This window comes from Papaver somniferum, chromosome 9 (genome assembly GCF_003573695.1).
Source record: "Papaver somniferum cultivar HN1 chromosome 9, ASM357369v1, whole genome shotgun sequence".
In the NCBI taxonomy this organism is placed as follows: domain Eukaryota; kingdom Viridiplantae; phylum Streptophyta; class Magnoliopsida; order Ranunculales; family Papaveraceae; genus Papaver; species Papaver somniferum.
This window is the reverse complement of record NC_039366.1, coordinates 8,124,836-8,144,694: the sequence shown is the minus strand read 5'-3', so window position 1 is coordinate 8,144,694 and position 19,859 is coordinate 8,124,836. Positions and strand designations below refer to the sequence as shown.

General features: G+C 37.5%; 1 protein-coding gene across 3 annotated transcripts; it reads left to right on the top strand.

Moving 5' to 3' along the window:
• The first annotated feature begins 12,309 nt into the window (after window positions 1–12,309).
• On the top strand, window positions 12,310–16,144 carry LOC113309782 (protein NRT1/ PTR FAMILY 5.6-like). 3 transcript variants are annotated; one of them, XM_026558293.1, is made up of 5 exons: window positions 12,311–12,646; window positions 13,240–13,408; window positions 14,088–14,305; window positions 14,437–14,999; window positions 15,066–16,144. In XM_026558293.1, the coding sequence occupies exons 2-5, from the start codon at window positions 13,261–13,263 to the stop codon at window positions 15,952–15,954; spliced, it is 1,818 nt and encodes a 605-aa protein (XP_026414078.1). In that variant the 5' UTR covers window positions 12,311–12,646; window positions 13,240–13,260; the 3' UTR covers window positions 15,955–16,144. The 3 variants fall into 3 exon arrangements, with proteins under 3 accessions (XP_026414077.1, XP_026414078.1, XP_026414079.1); XM_026558294.1 differs by having other exon boundaries at window positions 12,312–12,646; window positions 13,277–13,408; XM_026558292.1 differs by having other exon boundaries at window positions 12,310–13,408.
• Window positions 16,145–19,859: the final 3,715 nt, after the last annotated feature.

The window sequence follows — 19,859 nt, the reverse complement described above, 5'->3', positions numbered from 1 at the left end:
GCCGATTACCACCACCACCACCTCTGATTATCACCACCACCAACCACCGATTACCACCACCACCTCCTCCCACCACCACCACCACCGCCTATTTAAGAAATGTAACAACATCAATGCAATCACAATTAAGTTCTGTTACATGATAATTTAATCGAGTACAAAAGACGCCAGCCGTAGCCTGATTCTGACATGGGACCACTCCGGAGGTATTTTCCAACAAACCTTTCACTTTAATTTGATTTTGATTGCTTCAATCGAATAGAAATCATCAAAATAGGGTTTTAGTAGGAGTTACAGAGCCATGTTCTGTTAGGTCGATTTTCCAAAAAACCCTAGTTTACTAACCGAACTTCTTGAAAATGAAGAACACGAAGAACAGTTCGGTTCTATTGGATTTAAAACCAAGTCACCGAACTCTCTGTTCGCTTGTTTCGCAAAAAAATTTAAAACTACAAAGTAACCGAACTCCACCCTTAGAACCGAAAAAAAAAAACAAATCCAGTCTAACCGAACTGTGTTGTTGTGGCCACTATCTTGAGTTCCAAAATAACCAAACTTAGCCAATAGAGTTCGGTTTTTTCGCAAAAAATTTTAAAACTACAAAGTAACCGAACTTAGCCAACAGAGTTCGGTTGATTCGCAAAAAATACTTTTAACCGAACTCCTTGTATTAGAACAACAAAAGTCCATAAGTTCGGTTCCTTCGCAAAATAAGGATATCACCGGACTTTAGTTTACGAAAATAATGAGAAGTCCACAAGTTCGTTTCGTTCGCAAAAATGTTAAGTTTTCTTTGTAACCGAACTCTACCTTTGAAACTTCGTAACCGAAATCTACCTAATTCGCCAAGAAATAAATTTCGTAGTAACCGAACGTTTGCCTAATTGCATATATGCATACATAAGCCCAGTTCGGTTGATTCGGAAAATATGCTGAAGTTTGCGAACCAACCGAAATTCTAACACTAGGTTACTTTTAACCTGCAGTTCGGTTGGGAACTTGGTTGCGTTGAAGTTTGCGAACTAACCGAATACACAAGATGTACCCAAATAAATTGTTAAGTTCAAAGTTCGGTTACCTACCATTTTATCCTAGGTAACCGAACATTACACTGTACCACCAAAACCTCCATTAACGAGCGAGTTCGGTAACCTGCGTGTTTGGAAAACGTAACTGAACTCCACTTTCAGGTGTGTTCGGTTACATGTTCTTGACATATGGTAACCGAACTGACCCAAATCTACATAAAAAATTTCATTTTTTTTTTTGAAAGTTTGGAGAAATTCAACCAACATTATCTAAGTTTGAAGCACACCTGGGTACCCAAATCTACATAAAAAATCCATCGTTTTTCATGTTTTCCTTCTTCATCTTCTCTAACTTTACTCTCTCAATAATTCTACTTCTTTAAAAAAAAAAATCATCTGATTTTTTAATCTCACTAATTATATTTAACTTAATCATCTCATTAATCATTACACTAATTATTATTAACACTAACTAATCATCACCCAAAATTAATCAGGAGGATAATTTAGAAATTAATATAAATATCCAGATAAGGGATGACCTAGATTTACTTCTAATGTCTTTACTCAAAATAAAACCATGGTCCCAAAAAAATCATGGTCCCAAAAAATCGTTCTTTTGATATCCCCAATGAATTCCAATAGACATAATGTCATTGGCAGGCTCGGTTCTGAAGGGGGCTTCTTGGGCTCCAGGCTCCAGCACTGGGCGAGATTTTTTGCATGTACTGGGGGGACTGTTTCGATGTGTTTGTTAAGCTGCACAGGACATATTTGTTTCTTACGAACAAAATAAGAATAGCAAGGTCATCTGACCATTGATCTGGCTTTGTGGTACAGTAGGACAAAACAATATTATAACATCTATGGCATCATTATAACCGTTTTATTCTTCTAAACCGTACATTTGTTAGCATTATACAAGAAAACTAGATGCTACGCCCGGGCAGCTTTGCAAATCTGGTTCACCAATTCAATCTACAATTACAAACTATAAATACAATGCATCACTGCCTCTTTCTTTGATTTGGTAAAGCTCGGCTTCGCCTCGCCCAAGTCCCCATTTGATTTGGTAAAGCTCGGCTTCGCCTCGCCCTAGTCCCCATTTGATTTGGTAAAGCTCAGCTTCGCCTCGTCCAAGTCCTTTAAATTGATTGGAAGTTGTTGCAAACTAACCCTAGCAGAACTTAATAACCCAAACAGGAATGCATCCACGTCGTTCTTGTGGAAGCTTGGCGACCTTCGTATTCATTAGGAAAAATTAACTTGACCATTCAGCGGAAATATCATTGGAAAAGCAAGTATCCGTTCATATCCTTTTGGATAGTGAACACATCTTTAATGTATATGTGGTTAACACTTACATTGTCCATTCAGTCAGTGCCAATATCATTGGTCAAGTCTTAAGTATATACATAGTCAAGGCATGTGCATTAAGAATGAAAAGTTAATGCACATGGTTTTTTTTTTCCCATTCATTCACTTCTAAGAGATTATGCAACATGGTTTTTTTTTTCCTCTAGTAGGTTTTTTTCTTTAATATGAAAATCTAGATTTTCAGAATCACTTTTCTCCATAGCTTTATGTAATTGCTTAGAGCATCTCCAACAGAAGGTGTAAAAAATCTTACGTGGATTTTTTATTTAGTCCTTTTATTTATGGGGTCTACACATAGAGTAAATATAGGACCTCATATCTAAAAAACCATCTCCAACAGTGAGAATTTTAACCCTTAGAATTAAAAGAAAATTGGTTAAAAACATGATGTGGAGGTGCAACCGGCGGTGTAGATAACACTTTCTTGAACACCTTCATAATTAGTAATTGGTCCCTCCTAACTTGTAGGACCCTACTGTTGGAGATGAATTTATGCCAAACGGGAGTCTAAAATCCTATGTGTCACTAAAAGTAAATAGATCCACCCTCTCTTGGAGATGCTCTTAAGATCCTTATTGTACTATTTCTCAGGCAACTAACAATATAGGAGAACCAATGTTGCATAGTATTAGGAAGACTATAACAGTACCAAAAAAATAACATTCTAAATCACTTCATGTTGCTGACCTTGGTCACCATTGGCGTAATTAGTTTATTCTTTCTTGTGACACTGGAATTGATGCAGGGGCAGTAGTGCATCAAGAATATTTTCAGGCATGTCAGTTTGCAAGATCTAAGGTATCTAGAGGGTACATATACAGAAAATAATTGAATGGATTGAGTATACGTTAGATATACAGGTCTTCAATGAAATCTTCTCAAGCCATCAGAAAAGAAATGAAAAATAAAGTAAAAGATTTCAGGTTAGACAAAGACCAAAAGTATATATAAGAACCCAAACTAAGAACATAAATCACAATATAAGAATTCATAGTGGCATAGGACGGAGTACGATGGTAGAATATAAACCTTTCTGCATTACAATTAGTAGAAAAGTATGCTGAGATGCATATATATAACCATCATCACTTGTCTTACAAACGTTTATATTAGGAGATTCCATTTCAGAAAAATCTTTTCCAACCGAATTCTAATGAGCTCCTTCAATTCCTCATCTCCAATTTCTCCCTTCACCAATCTCTCTAATATTTTTGCACCACTTGCTTTCCTTTCTCCTTGTTGATCTTTAGAATCCATTTCAACAAGAGTTACAAGGTTAGAGAGGATGTAGAAATATATTGGGTTTGTTGGTATCAAGGTGAACTGGATTCGTTTAGTTAAGAAATAATGAAAGAGAAAAATACTTGCAAGAGTGTCACACGATACTAATTCTCAATTATCTTCTTATAGGGTCTCACAGGATTATCATCGGTTTTTTTGTCGGATAACTCCGCATTTTCACTTCGGAAAAAAGACGCCAAATTATATATTAATTTTCTCAGTTTTTAAAAAATAGATTTGTTTGACTTTCACAAAAATTAGGAAAACTAATCATTGTAATCACTTTTTCATGTTTTTCCTAATCTATCATTTAGTCCCCACTCATTTGATATCAGAGAGTCCCAATTTTGTATTAAGAGAAAAGAAAGGGAGAGAGGGAAGTGGTACATGTATGGGTATACTAGTAAAATCATAAATTTGATTTTTCATACATGAAACAAGCCTATTTTTTTTGACTTACCCAAATAAAAAAACAAACCGACTTTTAGAGACGGAGGGAGTGATTATAATTATACGTATGCGTTCCTAATTTGGTAGTTACTATGCCCTACTGGTTCAAACTTTAATTATTTGGCTGAATTATCATCTTGGGCCCCTGATGGTTGTTACTATATTTAATGCTCCACCCGCTAGTGGTTATAACATATCAATTGGGATACGAAAGAATTGAAAGCCACAAGTTTGTAGTTAGTGAGGACTCACTTCAGTAGCACTTCACAAAGGAAAAAAGATAATATATAGTATAATCCAATATTATTGCTCGACATTAGATTGCAAAAATCAATTGCCAATTTATTGCTGCTGGGTCTCTAGATCCATCAAGACAGGTCACAATTAGTATTGTCTACCTAACTGGCGTTAGTAACGTCCAGTTAAGTATTTGGTGTAAACCAAATGTAAGTATTTAGTTAGGTGTAAATTCACACCGTTGTATATCCATATTTTTGCTAACGGCATTATAAACGGTCAGTTAAATACAAGGTGTAAATGAAGTATAATTCATGTTTTCGCTAATAAAGTCTCGTCAAGTGTACTCACCAAGATTATTAATGTCAAAATTTTTATCTAATTTAATTTAAGGGAGTATCACGCTCACCGTGCAACGTTGGGACTCATATGACTTAGCATTTTAAAGGAGGGGATATTTAATGTTGCAACTCATGTTATTCAAAACTTCAACAGAAATTGATGATTTAAGCTTAATTTGTTTGGCTTAATTAACAAGCATGGGATTTGTACATTTTTTATATCCCCAATGAATTCCGATAGACAGATGGGTCCATTGCTGGAATTTGAATCCGGATAACGTCATCCGCTTACATAATGTCATTGGCAGGCCCGGTTCTGAAGGGGGGCTTCTTGGGCTCCAGGCTCCAGCACTGGGCGGGATTTTTTGCATGTACTCTTTCAATGTGTTTGTTAAGCTGCAAACTGCAAAGGACATATTTGTTTCTTACGAACAAAATAAGAATAGCAAGGTCATCTGACCATTGATCTGGCTTTGTGGTACAGTAGGACAAAACAATATTATAACATCTATGGCATCATTATAACCATTTTATTCTTCTAAACCGTACATTTGTTAGCATTATATAAGAAAACTAGATGCTACATCCGGGCAGCTTCGTAAACTTGGTTCACCAATTCAATCTACAACTATAAACTACAAATACAATGCATCACTGCCTTTTTCTTTGATTTGGTAAAGCTCGGCTTCGCCTCGCCCAAGTCCCCATTTGATTTGATAAAGCTCGACTTTGCCTCGCCCTAGTCCCCATTTGATTTGGTAAAGCTCAGCTTCGCCTCGCCCAAGTCCTTTAAATTGATTGGAAGCTGTTGCAAACTAACCCTAGCAGAACTTAATATCCCAAACAGGAATACATCCACGTCGTTCTTGTGGAAGCTTGGCGACCTTCGTATTCATTAGGAAAAATCAACTTGACCATTCAGCGGCAATATCATTGGAAAAGCAAGTATCCGTTCATATCCTTTTGGATAGTGAACACATCTTTAATGTATATGTGGTTAACACTTACATTGTCCATTCAATCAGTGCCAATATCATTGGTCAAGTCTTAAGTATATACATAGTCAAGGCATGTGCATTAAGAATGAAAAGTTAATGCACATGGTTTTTTTCTCATTCAGTCACTTCTAAGAGATTATGCAACATGGTTTTTTTTTTTTCTCTCTCTCTCGTAGGTTTTTTTCTTTAATATGAAAATCTAGATTTTGAGAATCTCTTTTCTCCATAGCTTCATGTAATTGCTTAGAGCATCTCCAACAGAAGGTGTAAAAAATCCTACGTGGATTTTTTATTTAGTCCTTTTATTTATGGGGTCTACACATAGAGAAATATAGGACCTCATATCTAAAAAACCATCTCCAACAGTGAGAATTTTAACCCTTAGAATTAAAAGAAAATTGGTTAAAAACATGACGTGGAGGTGCAACCGGAGGTGTAGATAACACTTTCTTGAACACCTTCATAATTAGTAATTGGTCCCTCCTAACTTGTAGGACCCTACTGTTGGAGATGAATTTATGCCAAACGGGGGTCTAAAATCCTATGTGTCACTAAAAATAAATAGATCCACCCTCTCTTGGAGATGCTCTTAAGATCCTTATTGTACTATTTCTCACGCAACTAACAATATAGGAGAACCATGTTGCATAGTATTAGGAAGACTATAACAGTACCAAAAAAATAACATTCTAAATCACTTCATGTTGCTGACCTTGGTCACCATCGGCGTAATTAGTTTATTCTTTCTAGTGACACTGGAATTGATGCAGGGGCAGTAGTGCATCAAGAATATTTTCAGACATGTCAGTTTGCAAGATCTAAGGTATCTAGAGGGTACATATACAGAAAATAATTGAATGGATTGAGTATACATTAGATATACAGGTCTTCAATGAAATCTTCTCAAGCCATCAGAAAAGAAATGAAAAATAAAGTAAAAGATTTCAGGTTAGATAAAGACCAAAAGTATATATAAGAACTCAAACTAAGAACATAAATCACAATATAAGAATCCATAGTAGCCTAGGACGGAGCACGATGGTAGAATATAAACCTTTCTGCATTACAATTAGTAGAAAAGTATGCTAAGATGCATATATAACCATCATCACTTGTCTTACAAACGTTTATCTTAGGAGATTCCATTTCAGAATGGCCATACACGAAAGCCGACTTGAGAGTGTTGCTTTGAAGAACCTTTCTTCAAATTTTACTTGCACCCTTTCTCGTTCTTCTTCTGCCTGTGCAGCAGCACCAGTCTGTCGAAGTCGTTCGGTTTTTGAAGTAGACGCACTACTATCTTGTCTACGAAGACATTTAGTTTTCTAAATAGGCGACGTGTCCAGCACCGCCTCTTTTCAAGAACATGATGCTACTGTTTGTAGGATGTAACATAATCATGGGATTTTAGAAGAGATAAGATGTATCAGAAGACTCAATTTATGGGAAGAAACATTATAATAGGTCGGAGCTCTTTGGCTTATACAATGGCCAATTACTAATCCAAATAAATCTTTTGAGACGTTGTATCAGAGAAAATCACTTTAATTTTTCCCATTATAGAAAAGAAAACTCACACAGTGGCAGTAATGAAACCAACTGCAGGAAGGCAGTTGCGATCTTTTTAATATTTCAATCCAGATAATATATTCAATCTCTTGGATAATTTTTTTGATCGATGTCTTCTTCATCTAAATCCAAGGTCGTTCCCTTTTTCAGTCCTTTAATGCATTTTCAACTTGAGCTATTTGTTACTGCCACTGCATCAGAATTCTGTGTGTCAATGACAACGAATCCAGACTGCTAAATGTCAAGACGGATTTACATTTCATGTACTTATAGTTGTTGAATTATGGAAAAAATGGATACCTTCTACTTTATACCTGTGATCCTAACTATTATCTTAACTCAAGCAGCCTTCTCTGCCTGCCATTTAAACTCAATCACAAACCCCACCAAAACTTCCTAGCCATTCCCAGCTTCTTAACTCAATTTGCACCAACTCCAGTTACTGCAACAACACAGACCCAACACCAGACCCGAGTCTTCAATTCTTCCATGTTCACAATCAATGATACAGCTGCAACACCAACACAGCACCAAAAGCGATACTTGCAACTACTAAAATGCACCATAAACAGATCAAACTTCAGTCCCATAACCCGCTTCTCAAATCATGTCCTAAACATACATCTACATTCATTCTGTAATAGTAACAACAAAGTCTCTTCACTGAGCATCCATATCAAAGCCAACTCCATCAGTTGCACCAAAGTCTCTTCACCTAGCAATTTCAGACTTAATTCTCTGGAGTTTAAATATGGAGGTAAATCCCAAAAAAGTGCCCAGCCATGACTATTGCGTGTTGTAAACTAATCAACAAAGGGAAATTTGCATAATATAAAAAATTCATTCAATTTAATCCAACAATTAGAAAACAAATTTGATATACCTTAATCAATAAGTACGATCACAGTTTTGAAAGAAATCTCCCTCCATTGTTGTGATTGTAACTCGGGTTACTACTACGTCTTTTTTTCCTCTTACTGCAAGATAAACTGAATGGTAGTATTACAACTACAATGTGCCAGCATAGGTCACCAAAGGTTCATGAGGTGGTCTTCGTAGTTGCAATCTACTTGTCTACAGGTACTGGTGGTCACAAACCATCTTTGGTAAGTTTCGGAGCAGATCAATTCAGCAGGAATCATGCTCATGAGAGGAAGAAGAAGATGTCATCCTGGGTGTCACTGTGGCCGCTCACTGTCATTACAATTGCTACCATGACAGTGTTTTGAGCTGGGAGGTCATTTTACCAATACCGAATTGCCAAGCATGGGAGTCCCTTGCCCCAAGGATTCAGGTTTTATTAGCAGCTCTCGGCAAGAGGTATCTTCCTTATCCTTCAACTCCTTCCCAGCTATATGATGAGACTCACCATCCAAAAGTTCTATGACAGATAGACAAGTTCGGATAACCAAGGATTCAGGTCTTATTAGCAGCTCTCGCCAAGAGGTATTTTCCTTGCCCTTTTTTTATCATTGTTATGTACATTGTACTAGATCTGAAATTGCTGCTAGTAGGAATCTTGTCTACGTTCTAGCATTTGTATCTATATCTGTAGTCTGATTTTGTGTCCGTGGGATACCTTCTGGTCTAGTGTGGTTTGTTTCCTGTAATTGCTTCATTAATCGATTAAAGGATCATATATGTGCAGCAATTACTTTGTGATTTCAACAATTCCCATCGTCTATCTCACCAAAGTGGTTTATCAAGACTTACTTTATGAGTTGCATACTTGTAATCAGTTACATATTTGCACCCGTTTGAATTAGGAGTTTTTTGTGGAGGTTGGTTGATCAGTGGTGCGTTACTTACATACAGGGTTTAATACTGTTGACAATGTCAGAGCTCATCCCTGGCCTAAAGCCTTGTGATGTTGTAGCACGACAACTACAATGTGCCAGCATACATCACCAAAGGTTCATGAGGTGGTTTTCTTCGTTGCAATCTACGTGATCTCTATAGCTACTGGTGGTCACAAACCATTTCTGGAAAGTTTTGGAGCAGATTTACAGCTATGATTGCAGTGTTCTGTTCCCTGGAGGCCGTTTTCCCCGTACATAATGGCCAAGCAGAGGCGTGCCATGGTTTTAGTAGCAGCTATTTTCAAGAGAAATCTTCTTTATCCTGCCCATTTATATGACGAGACAAGCCATCCAACACCTCTACGACAGACTGACAAGTTCAGGTAATCAACTAAGCACCCTTTAAGCTCTTGTAGATGAGGCCAATAAATTTATTCACATTTTTCAATGCTGTTTACTAACGCAAATGCACATTTACAGGTTTCTCGACGTAGCTGCACTAATTGAAGAGAGCAATAAGGTTGAAATTAGGAAAGCTGGATTTCAACCCAAACGAAGATCCAGAGAAATCCCTGGAGACAAGCATATAGGAATTCAAGCTTCACAACATGATTCCCATTTGGTTGACAACATTGGCATTTGGCATATGTTTATCACAGGCAACAACATTCTTCATCAAGCAAGGTTTCCATATGAACAGGAAGATTGGTGGTGGAGGATTACAACTGCCACCAGCCTCAACCTTTCTTTGTATAACAGGATTTAGTACCCATGCTGTCCTCCCAAGGATAGGAATTGTGATGACGATGTTGGCAATGGTAATTGCAGTATTGGTGAAAAGGAAACCATTTAGGAAAGACATTGATGAGTGTGTTCTTGGTGTTTGGTATTACAGTTGGTTTTGCTTTGGCAGTTGTATGGATATTGCGTAATTGGATCCTTATTATTGTCCTAGTCATTTTGATGCAGTACACACCGACAATAGTATTGGAACTAGAGCTTCTGCTCTTTCTTGTGTTTCTGAAAAGCTTGCATCTATCACTTCCTTCCGGATGCCGAGTCAGATTCTGGGTTGGATCGGAACAAAGCATATTTTATTCACTTTGGCCGATCCGTCACTCATTGACTCGATTCGAGAACTTTATTTGTCCGTAGGCTTCTTCAGAATTAAAACCCTATTGCAAAAACCATTCACTGAAATTGCAAAAATGGGCATTTCATCACGAACTAGATCCAAACTAAAGCAAAAAGCAGAAGAAAAAGAAGCAGTATCTCATTTGGTAAATCTTCCAGAAGAGATTCACGATGAGATCTTTCTGCAGTTACCAGGGACATCCATCTTGGCATTAAGGTGTGTATGCAACTATTTCTACAATCTACTTTCTAGCCCTAGATTTATCAAGAATCATCTCAATAGCAGCAATATTCATAGGAAGAGCATCCCTAAACTGTTGTGTTTTCATAAGCCCCCTGTGATTTATTCTGTACCAATAGATTATGCTTCAATTTCATCATTATCATCATCTTCATATGATGGAGCTTTTCTGATAAATTACCCCTTTGAATCCAACAAAACTTATGATCACAACATTTTGGGTTCTTGTGATGGGTTGGTCTGCTTAAAAATTGTTAGGTATGATAGAATTGAGAATGGAAGGGGGGAATTTTTGCAAACTTGTTATTATAGTATTTTGAACCCATTAACGGGAGAATTCAAGGAATTCCTAGGGCCCAATCATGATTCAAAACCTAGGCATCCTGATTGCGAGGTTACCTACGGATTCGGTTACTTATAAGAATTATTGTTTATAAGAATTATTGTTTTAGTGGGTACATGTGATATCTTCTAAATAAGGATTACAAGATATCACATGTAAACTAGGAAGTAAACTCATAACTTAAAAACTCCTAAAGATTAAGAACTACTAACACACGTTTTCTAACAAGTTTGAACTGAAAAACCCATTCAAACTTATTTCTTAACTACTGACGGAAAAACAAAATCATAATAACCAAATGCCAAACCAAAAATATGAAAGTTGACTGTAACACAGAAGGATCACCTGACATCGTCAATGTGATTCGTATATCAATGTATAGTTTACCTGTTGTATGTTAAGTTTACCTGTGAAGGAACAAAATGAGTAATGAAGTTCCTTTTTGCGGTCAGTTAGAATCATTATATGTACTCACTCTTGTCACTGGCATTGGTGAATATATGAAATAATAATGCCACAGCATCACCTGCATCAGGTATGTTTCTTTTAGGTAATCATACTTTATTTTCATTTGGTTTATATTTTTCAGGTGAAAATGATATTATTTGACATGCTTGCAAGAGTACAATCTGAGCATTGGGTGAGGTTCCTGTTTCAATAAAGAAATTTACACTACTTTTTGGAGTTTCGGAATGCTGCTGACTGAAAATACAAAACAGCCTTGTTGGTAACTATTGATCACCCTCCACCACTGCTCTCGGATCAGCCCAACACTAGAACCTGGAAGCCTACACCCATTCCTAATTTCCCATACAAGACAATCTGAAACCCTCATGTCCCTCCCAAAATCGATCAATATTCTTTTGGACGGCATCCCTTAACAAAATTACCACTCAGACTCTCTCCAAGAAAGGAACTTCAAACTAGCCAGTTGGTGCACACTTCGTCTCTCTGACTGTGGATCCACTGAACATTTGCTCTTAAACTGTCATTTTGCTCGCAAGGTGTGATCTCCCTAGCCATTTGCCTTGGATCCCTCCATTATCGATTCTGCAGTTGGCACAAACCTGGTCAGGGCCTGCTAATCTGATTTGGGACTTGGTTCCAGCCGCTGTTCTCTGGGCGTTCGATGTAATAGTGTCTCTTGGGATAGCATTTTCCATTAACGCATTGCTATAATTTTACTGTTCCTTTAACTTTCAATCCATTCTGATTAGACTGTATCCCCTTATTATCTCTCTTCATACTTCAGTTTTCCTATATGCTTGCAACTTTTATTTGTAATTCTTGCTTCTCTCTTTAGTAAAAAAAAAAAAATGCCCTTGGTGAAACAAGAAAATATGAAGTCATCTACTAGCAGATTAAAGCAATTATAACCTGGAGATAGTGCACCTAGACATAATAGTTGTATGACCTTGTCTGTTTGCTTCCAAGTCTGGAGCTAGTCTCTTTCAGACATTACAACGAGCAGCCAGGTACATATCCAGAGCCAGAGGGACAATCACAAGGAGTTATCCTTCACTTTACCCGCACGTGTGGAAAACATAATAAAGCCCTAATTTCAAACATCACTGTTAGGGAGTGCGGCTGCCATGGAAGAGGTAAGTAAATCTGGGATTTCTTTCTCAGGGAGGGTTCAAGTTCAACAGAAGCCTCTACTTACTAGTTATTGCAATCATAATTGAGTCTTGGATTGGATTGAAGGGACGAGGTTTTCTTTTTCTTCCTGAGTTATCTAATTGAATTTTCCCCTTCAAACCAATACAAAACCTCCATAATGGGTAAACTACTCTTTTTTGGCTGTAATACAAGTCTTGATTTCTTCAACCAGCCCCCTCCTCAAAATAGGTATGTAAGTGATTTCATAATTTCTATTTGTTTTTAATTTTATTACATTTACAGAAGGGTATTGAACAATACTCTCCCTAGATGACCAGGTCCTTACTAATTTTAGAATTACTTGTTCTTCCACCTATTGTCATACCAGTAGTAACAACATGGATGACAACTAATTTCTGAAATCTTGTTGTTTTCTCGGAGAAATTGCAAGGAAAGCCCACGCACCCACCCCTCTAAAGATAGAGAGAATCTTATTAATGACACTTTACTATGCAATTAATGAGTAAAAACCAAAAATCACAATTTTCGAGCAAATTGCAGAATAAGCAGTCATCCGTCAGTTCACTGTTCACATCTCTAGACTAGGCCAGGGTCACTGCTTATGGACACTCATCCTATAATCTAGAGTAGGGATCATACTAAATTTGATTTCTGTTTCATGTCATACTCATCCATAAGTCACCATCTTACTTTATCTTTATATCCATTTGCATCACACTGCCACTAGTAGACTAGTAGTTGGTACAAATGTAATCCCATTGCATTATTAGTCTTTTAGTAAGTGTGAGTAGTTTTGAGAAAAATAAGTAATGGATGAGCAGAAGCAACTAGTGCTGGTTGGAATGGATTATGATGCAGGGGCAAAGGATGACAAGAATTTGGAAACAATCAATCAAAAGCAATGGGTGAATGATTCGTCCGTGGATCATAAGGGAAGACGTCCTCTTAGAGCCTCTACTGGTGTTTGGAAGGCCGCTCTTTTTATCATCGGTATGTATCCTAGATCTGAAATTTCTGCTCGTAATGCTGGTTTTGATTTTTCACTAGCATTTCTATTGTTATCTATATTCAGATTGTGTATGTCTTGTAGGGGCTACAGTAATTCTGGTCGTGGTAGCCGGTTTGTTTCGTATTTGGGGGTGTTTCTTTTATGCATGTACATTGTTCTGTACTAGCTAGTTGTAATTGTTGAATCCTAGTGGGTTTGCTTTCTGCTTCAGATGTAATTTCTGTTCAGGGTGGACTGTCAACTGTAATTGCTTAATTTCATTTACCATTTATCGTATGAGCAACAACTTTAATCGACTAAACTATCATATATGCACAGCAATTCAGGTTGGTATTTATATTAGATCTGAAATTGCTGGTAGTAGTGTTGGCTTTGATTCTTGTCTACTTGCTGGCATTTGTTTTCTATATTCTGGTTTTGTGTCCGGCCATCTTATATGGGATACCTTCTGGTCCTGGTAGTGTATTTGTTTCGTATTTGGTTCTTTTTTTATGCATGTACATTCTGCCGTACTAGCTTGGTGTAAATTTTCTGTCCTGGTGGGTTTAGTTTCCGGTTCAGTCATAGTAGTTGCAGTTCTAGTGCATGTGGTTTGTTTCCTGTAATTGCTTGATTTCAGCTTGATGGTCATTAATCGTCTAAACCACCATATATTTGCAGCAATTGAGTTTGGTGAAAGGTTGAGTTACTTTGTGATTTCAACAAATCTCATCGTCTATCTCACCAAAGTGGTTCATCAAGATCTCAAGACAGCCGCCAAAAACGTCAACTATTGGTCAGGAGTAACCACCATGATGCCTCTCCTTGGTGGTTTTCTAGCAGATGCTTACTTTGGCAGGTTCTGGATGGTTCTAATTTCATCAACAATCTATGTCTTGGTAAGTCACATACTTGTAATAGCTTACATATTCATTGTTATTTAGATGTAGCACCATTTAATTTGATGAATTTGGAATTTAAATACCAAGGAGATGTTGATTGAACTGAACAATGGCTTACTTACATACAGGGTTTAATACTGCTGACAATGTCAGAGCTCATCCCTGGCCTGAAGCCTTGTGACGTTGTCATGAGTGGTAGCAGTACAACTACAGTGTGCCATCATAGATCACCGAAGGTTCATGAGGTGGTCTTTTTCATTGCAATCTACTTGATCTCTATAGGCACTGGTGGTCACAAGCCTTCATTGGAAAGTTTTGGGGCAGATCAATTTGATGAAAATCATGCACAAGAGAGGAAAAAGAAGATGTCATACTTCAACTGGTGGAATTTTGGTCTCTGCAGTGGACTGATCCTAGGTGTCACTGTGGTTGCTCACATCCAACAGAAAATTAGCTGGGCTGCTGGCGATATTATTATCACTGTCGTTATGATTGCCACCATCGTAGTGTTCTGTGCTGGGAGGCCATTTTACCGGTACAGAAAAGCCAAGCAGGGGAGTCCCCTGTCCCCAATGATTCAGGTTATAGTAGCAGCCATCATCAAGAGGAATCTTCCATATCCTTCAAATCCTGTCCAGTTATATGACGAGACAAACCATCCAACACCTCTACGACAGACTGACAAGTTCAGGTAAACAACTGCACACCCAGTTATTTATTATCAGTGCTTTTTACTAATGCAAATGCACATTTACAGATTTCTCGACAAAGCTGGAATAGTTGAAGAGAGCAATAAGGAAGAAATTGAGAAAGCTGTATCATCGATTTCAACCCAATCGAAGATCCAGAGAAATCCCTGGAGACTAACAACAGTGACAAGTGTAGAGGAATTGAAGCTGCTCTTAAACATGATTCCCATTTGGTTGACAACATTGACATTTGGCATATGTTTAACACAGGCAACAACATTCTTCATCAAGCAAGGTACCCATATGAACCGGAAGATTGGTGATGGTGGATTTGAACTGCCACCAGCCTCAACCTTTTGTCTGGCAGCCATTGGAATGATACTCACCATATGTGTCTACGACAGGATTCTAGTACCCTGGCTGCGAAGACTTAAAAGGAATGAGAGAGGTATAAATATCCTCCCAAGGATAGGAATTGGTATGGCGTTCACTATGTTGGCAATGGTAATTGCAGCTTTGGTGGAAAGGAAAAGACTAGGTGTTGCACATAGTTCGTCAGGAAAGACATTGATGAGTGTGTTTTGGATAGCACCTCAGTTCTTGGTATATGGTATTGGAGATGGTTTTGCTCTGGTGGGTCTGCAAGAATACTTTTACGACCAATCGCCAGATAGCATGAGAAGCTTGGGCATTGCGTTTTACCTGAGTGTGCTTGGAGTTGCAGATTTTCTGAGCAGTATACTGATAATAGTTGTGGATCGAGTAAGTGGAATGAATGGAAGGAGTAGCTGGTTTGGGAAGGACATGAATGAGAGCAGAATAGATAACTTTTACTGGCTATTGGCTGGCATGAACGGGATGAACTTGATTGTGTACACATTGTTGGCTAGGAAGTATACTTACAATAACAGCATCAAAAACAAGATCAGCAATACTGGCAGTAACGATCATGTCTAAGAGTACAGCCATTTGTGTCCATGTAAAGTCTTATATTGGTTGTAGCAGGTAGTAGGTTATAACTTTATATTTCAGATATTTAGTTCCTTTGATATTGGTAGTAAGTAAGCTTGGCTTCTCATATCATTTTTTTATGGGAGTGTCGTAGGATTTGGTTAGAATGAGAAAATGAGACTGCAAATTTTAATTACTCAGTTCATTGCATTTTACCTCAGTGTGCTTGGAGTTGCCAATTCTTCAGCAGTATACTGATAAAACCAACTCTTATCTACACCTCTTTCTTTCCCCTTCCATATTTCATACATTACTCTCTCTCTTTCTCACACTCTACATCTAGATTTCCGATTTCCACAATCCCCAACCAGATCTCTCTTCTCATTTCTAGGTTTTGAACATCTATGGAGTTCACTGAGTCATAAAAACAAACAGGTTTCAATTATAAGAGATGATTCTTTTTCCTTTAAAGAGATGCAAGTGTGGTTCAATTATAAGATCTCAACAAGTTGATGATGTCTTCCTTGTTTTTAACTATAATCATTCTATCAACAAATTGGAATAATAAGGTCAGTTTCTTATTCCAGATAATCAGCTCAATCTTTGTTTTGAGGATCCGATGACAAAATTAGGTTTATGAAACCCATCAATTTTTAATTAGTTGATATGAGTGAGGGTAATAATTGTATTTTAGCTGTATTTCTAATGTTAAAAGTGTTTCATCTGCTCTAATTTATTAACAATTTGTCTCTTATTGCGATTTTAAGGTATATTCGGAAGTAATACTAATAATCTCTTATTATGATGTGCAGCCTCAAACACAGCCATAGCCGCGTAGTCGTAGATGTGCAGCGTCGAACACAGCCATAACCACATAGTCGTCGATGTGCTGCGTCGAACACAGCTGTAGCCACACAGCCGATGTGCAGCGTCGAACACAGCCAAAGCTGTGAACCGAAGCGCTGTGAGGCAACATGCTGTGAACCGAAGCGCAGTGAGGCCAAACGTTGTGAACCGAAGCGCTGTGCATCGAAGCACAGTGAACTGGAACGCTGTGAACCGAAGCACTGTGCATTGAAGCGCAATGAGGCCAAGCGTTGTGAACCGAAACTACTATGAGAATTGAATTGCTATGGGACAAAGTACTGTGTGCTGATAGCTGATTAAACAGATAGATACATTTATGATTGTTTTGATGGTAGTTCAGTACAAGCTTTTCAACATATATATGTAAGCTTTTGATGGTAGAAATTGCTGAGGAAAATCATGTGACTCATCTGTTATTTCCTCGAACTTATGCTGGCGTGGAAGCTTTGTTTTCTCTTATATTGTACCCAGATCACTGTTATTTCCTTCTTAATGTCCCTGTTGCTTGCAATATCAAATCCCACTTTGTTTTTCAAGAGTGGCGTCTCGATCTTGCTTCTCCTTTAAAGTGTACTATACTAATTATCTGGAATTTCGCAAAGGTGAACAAAGATATCATCATTGGCGGTTTCAATTGTGTTTTAATTTTTGGGCCAATTGCTGGAGGCCTCTTTCTTGGTCTTATGAGTTCCACACTCTCCAATGCTTTTAAGGTAATTGTTGTATCAAAGTTTTCTGCCTATTATATTTAATTTTTACAGAAAACAAAATTCATCTATGAGGTGCTAATTGAGCAGCACCTGGATGAGCTAAATGTCAATGATGATGATCAATATTTCACCTGAACTAAAAACACACACCTAATCTCGTTGCTTAAATAATGTAGATGCTTTAATCTCATGATCGCTTATTTCCTTCGGCAACACAAATGTGCTGGTACTAGTTAACGGCTTGTCACAACAATCTACTTGGAAACTTATGGACAGGAATTGGAATACCATTAAAATGGAAATTGTTGTTATAATTTCAAACAGACAACTGGCTAGAAATGTATTTTGGAAAAATATTTTTCAGCTGTCAGTTCTGACCTTCTAATTGTTTCCTATGATAACATATTGGGGGTTATATTTACTTTAGTGCCTTCCTTTAACATTAATTGCACCGTTTCCTTGTTCCTCTGTGCAAGTGAAGAATGGCCTGTGTTTGCAAGGATGGTACCAACTCATTAATCCAATTTTGTATATTTTGACTTCAATTCTTAGCTATAAAAGTATCCACTAATAATTAGTCTTTTTTACCAATTTCTAGGACCTAGAGCAGCTGTTCCTATTGCACTGATTCAGCTTAGGGCTTGATAATGATTTTGGTTAAAACGGTTTTCTTCTACGTGTATTGCATGACTTGGCCATTTAGCTTCATCTTGGAGAAACTGTACGGTAGTAATTACTCATCTAAGATCTGTCACTCGCTTTTATGCATACTAGCTTTATAGCATGCTATTGAACTTATGTTATATTTGAGTTATAGTAGTATCAGTTGTTTTAGGAACTCTTTTTTGATGTGTTCCTTGGGTTATTCCAGCAAAACTTATAAAGTAAAATAAAATTAGTGAAGGAATGAAATAATAGAATTTGCAGGTATTGTTTAATTTGTTACCACCACTTGCGGTTAGCATTTGGAGTGATGATAGTTTGCACAGCTGTGCATCTCCTAGCTTGTAAAGTCAGTTGTTGTCAATTCTTCGATGTGTGCGACCTTAGATCAATTATTAGTTAAGGTTTTAAGTTCTGAATGTAGGCATATTACGGGGCTTATTCAAATATCGTTTGGTTTCTTTTTCATTTTTGAAGCATTATTTTTGATTTGTCTATTCACTTGCTGATATTCGACTTGAATTATGAAGCTTTTCTGACAGCCTACATGATTTATTATGTAGGGATAAAGCAAACAGCTATGTGTGCAGCTGCTGACACATAACTAACAATCTGCAGCTAATGGCAGTAAGCCGTCGATTCACACAGCCGTCGCCACACTGCTGTCGATGCACTGCCAAAATCAGTGAACTGAACCAAAGCACTATGATCCAAAAGACTGCAAGCAGAAAATCTGAGCCTCCAATTATTTGTTTACTATATTTCTCATAAATTTCGTACTGACTTGAGCGTCGGAGTGTCTTTTTTGTTTACTGCAGGTCTCGCTTTTTCAAACCTAAGACACTTTTAATAAGGAGAGTTATCAAAACAGAATGCTGGCGCAGTTCTGTGTACTGGAGGAGGCATTGCATCTCTTATCACGTTGCTTTGGGCATACATTCGCCTCAAATGCTAGCTAATGAAAGCTTACAGAACTTAGCAATGTTAGTTACACCCTTTATACCAAACTACATCCGTTTCTGGAAATGTGATAATATCTCTTTTCCAGAAACAGGGAGAGTATCTGCCAGCTGGCACAAAAGTCTGAAATTTGAAGCGCTTTTGGACTTTCTCCCAGATACATTGTCATGCAGTAGGAATTTGAATTCCGATAGACTGTATGAACAAATTATAAGATTTTCACTCAACCAATAGATGCTCTCATAAGACGACGCTAGGATCCCTGAAAAAATTATAAGATTTTAACTCCTTTATTGTTTAACTTTTTCCTTTTAGATTTGTTCTACCAGCTAGGAGCCCTAGGACTTGATTTCTTTTATTGTTTAACCTTTAGTGCTCATGCCTCTGCAACATTGTGATGTCTAAAATTGATAATTAGATTTGGACGTCACAATGTTGCAGTGGCGTAGACACTGTAACCATTTAAGTGATTGAAGAGGCTTTCATAGTCCCTTTCTATGCTAAAATTAGGGGTGAGCATTCAGCCCATAATCTGCGGATTTAACTAGGACCAACTATTCTTTTGCGGATGGATGTCCAGACGGTTCGTTAATGGATTGGATGCGGATAATTTTTTTGAAATCCAATGAATCGGGCTCGGATGCATTCTTGAAAATCCGTTGGATATCCATATATGTTAAATTAAGGGAAGTTATATAGTTCTAGAAAATA

Excerpts from the sequence above, each read along its gene's own strand:
- LOC113309782 (XM_026558292.1), top strand. The coding sequence starts at position 13,228 with ATGGATGAGCAGAAGCAACTAGTGCTGGTTGGAATGGATTATGATGCA. Across the intron at positions 14,306-14,436 it reads CATCAACAATCTATGTCTTG|GGTTTAATACTGCTGACAAT; the intron begins GTAAGTCACATA and ends ACTTACATACAG. Across the intron at positions 15,000-15,065 it reads CGACAGACTGACAAGTTCAG|ATTTCTCGACAAAGCTGGAA; the intron begins GTAAACAACTGC and ends GCACATTTACAG.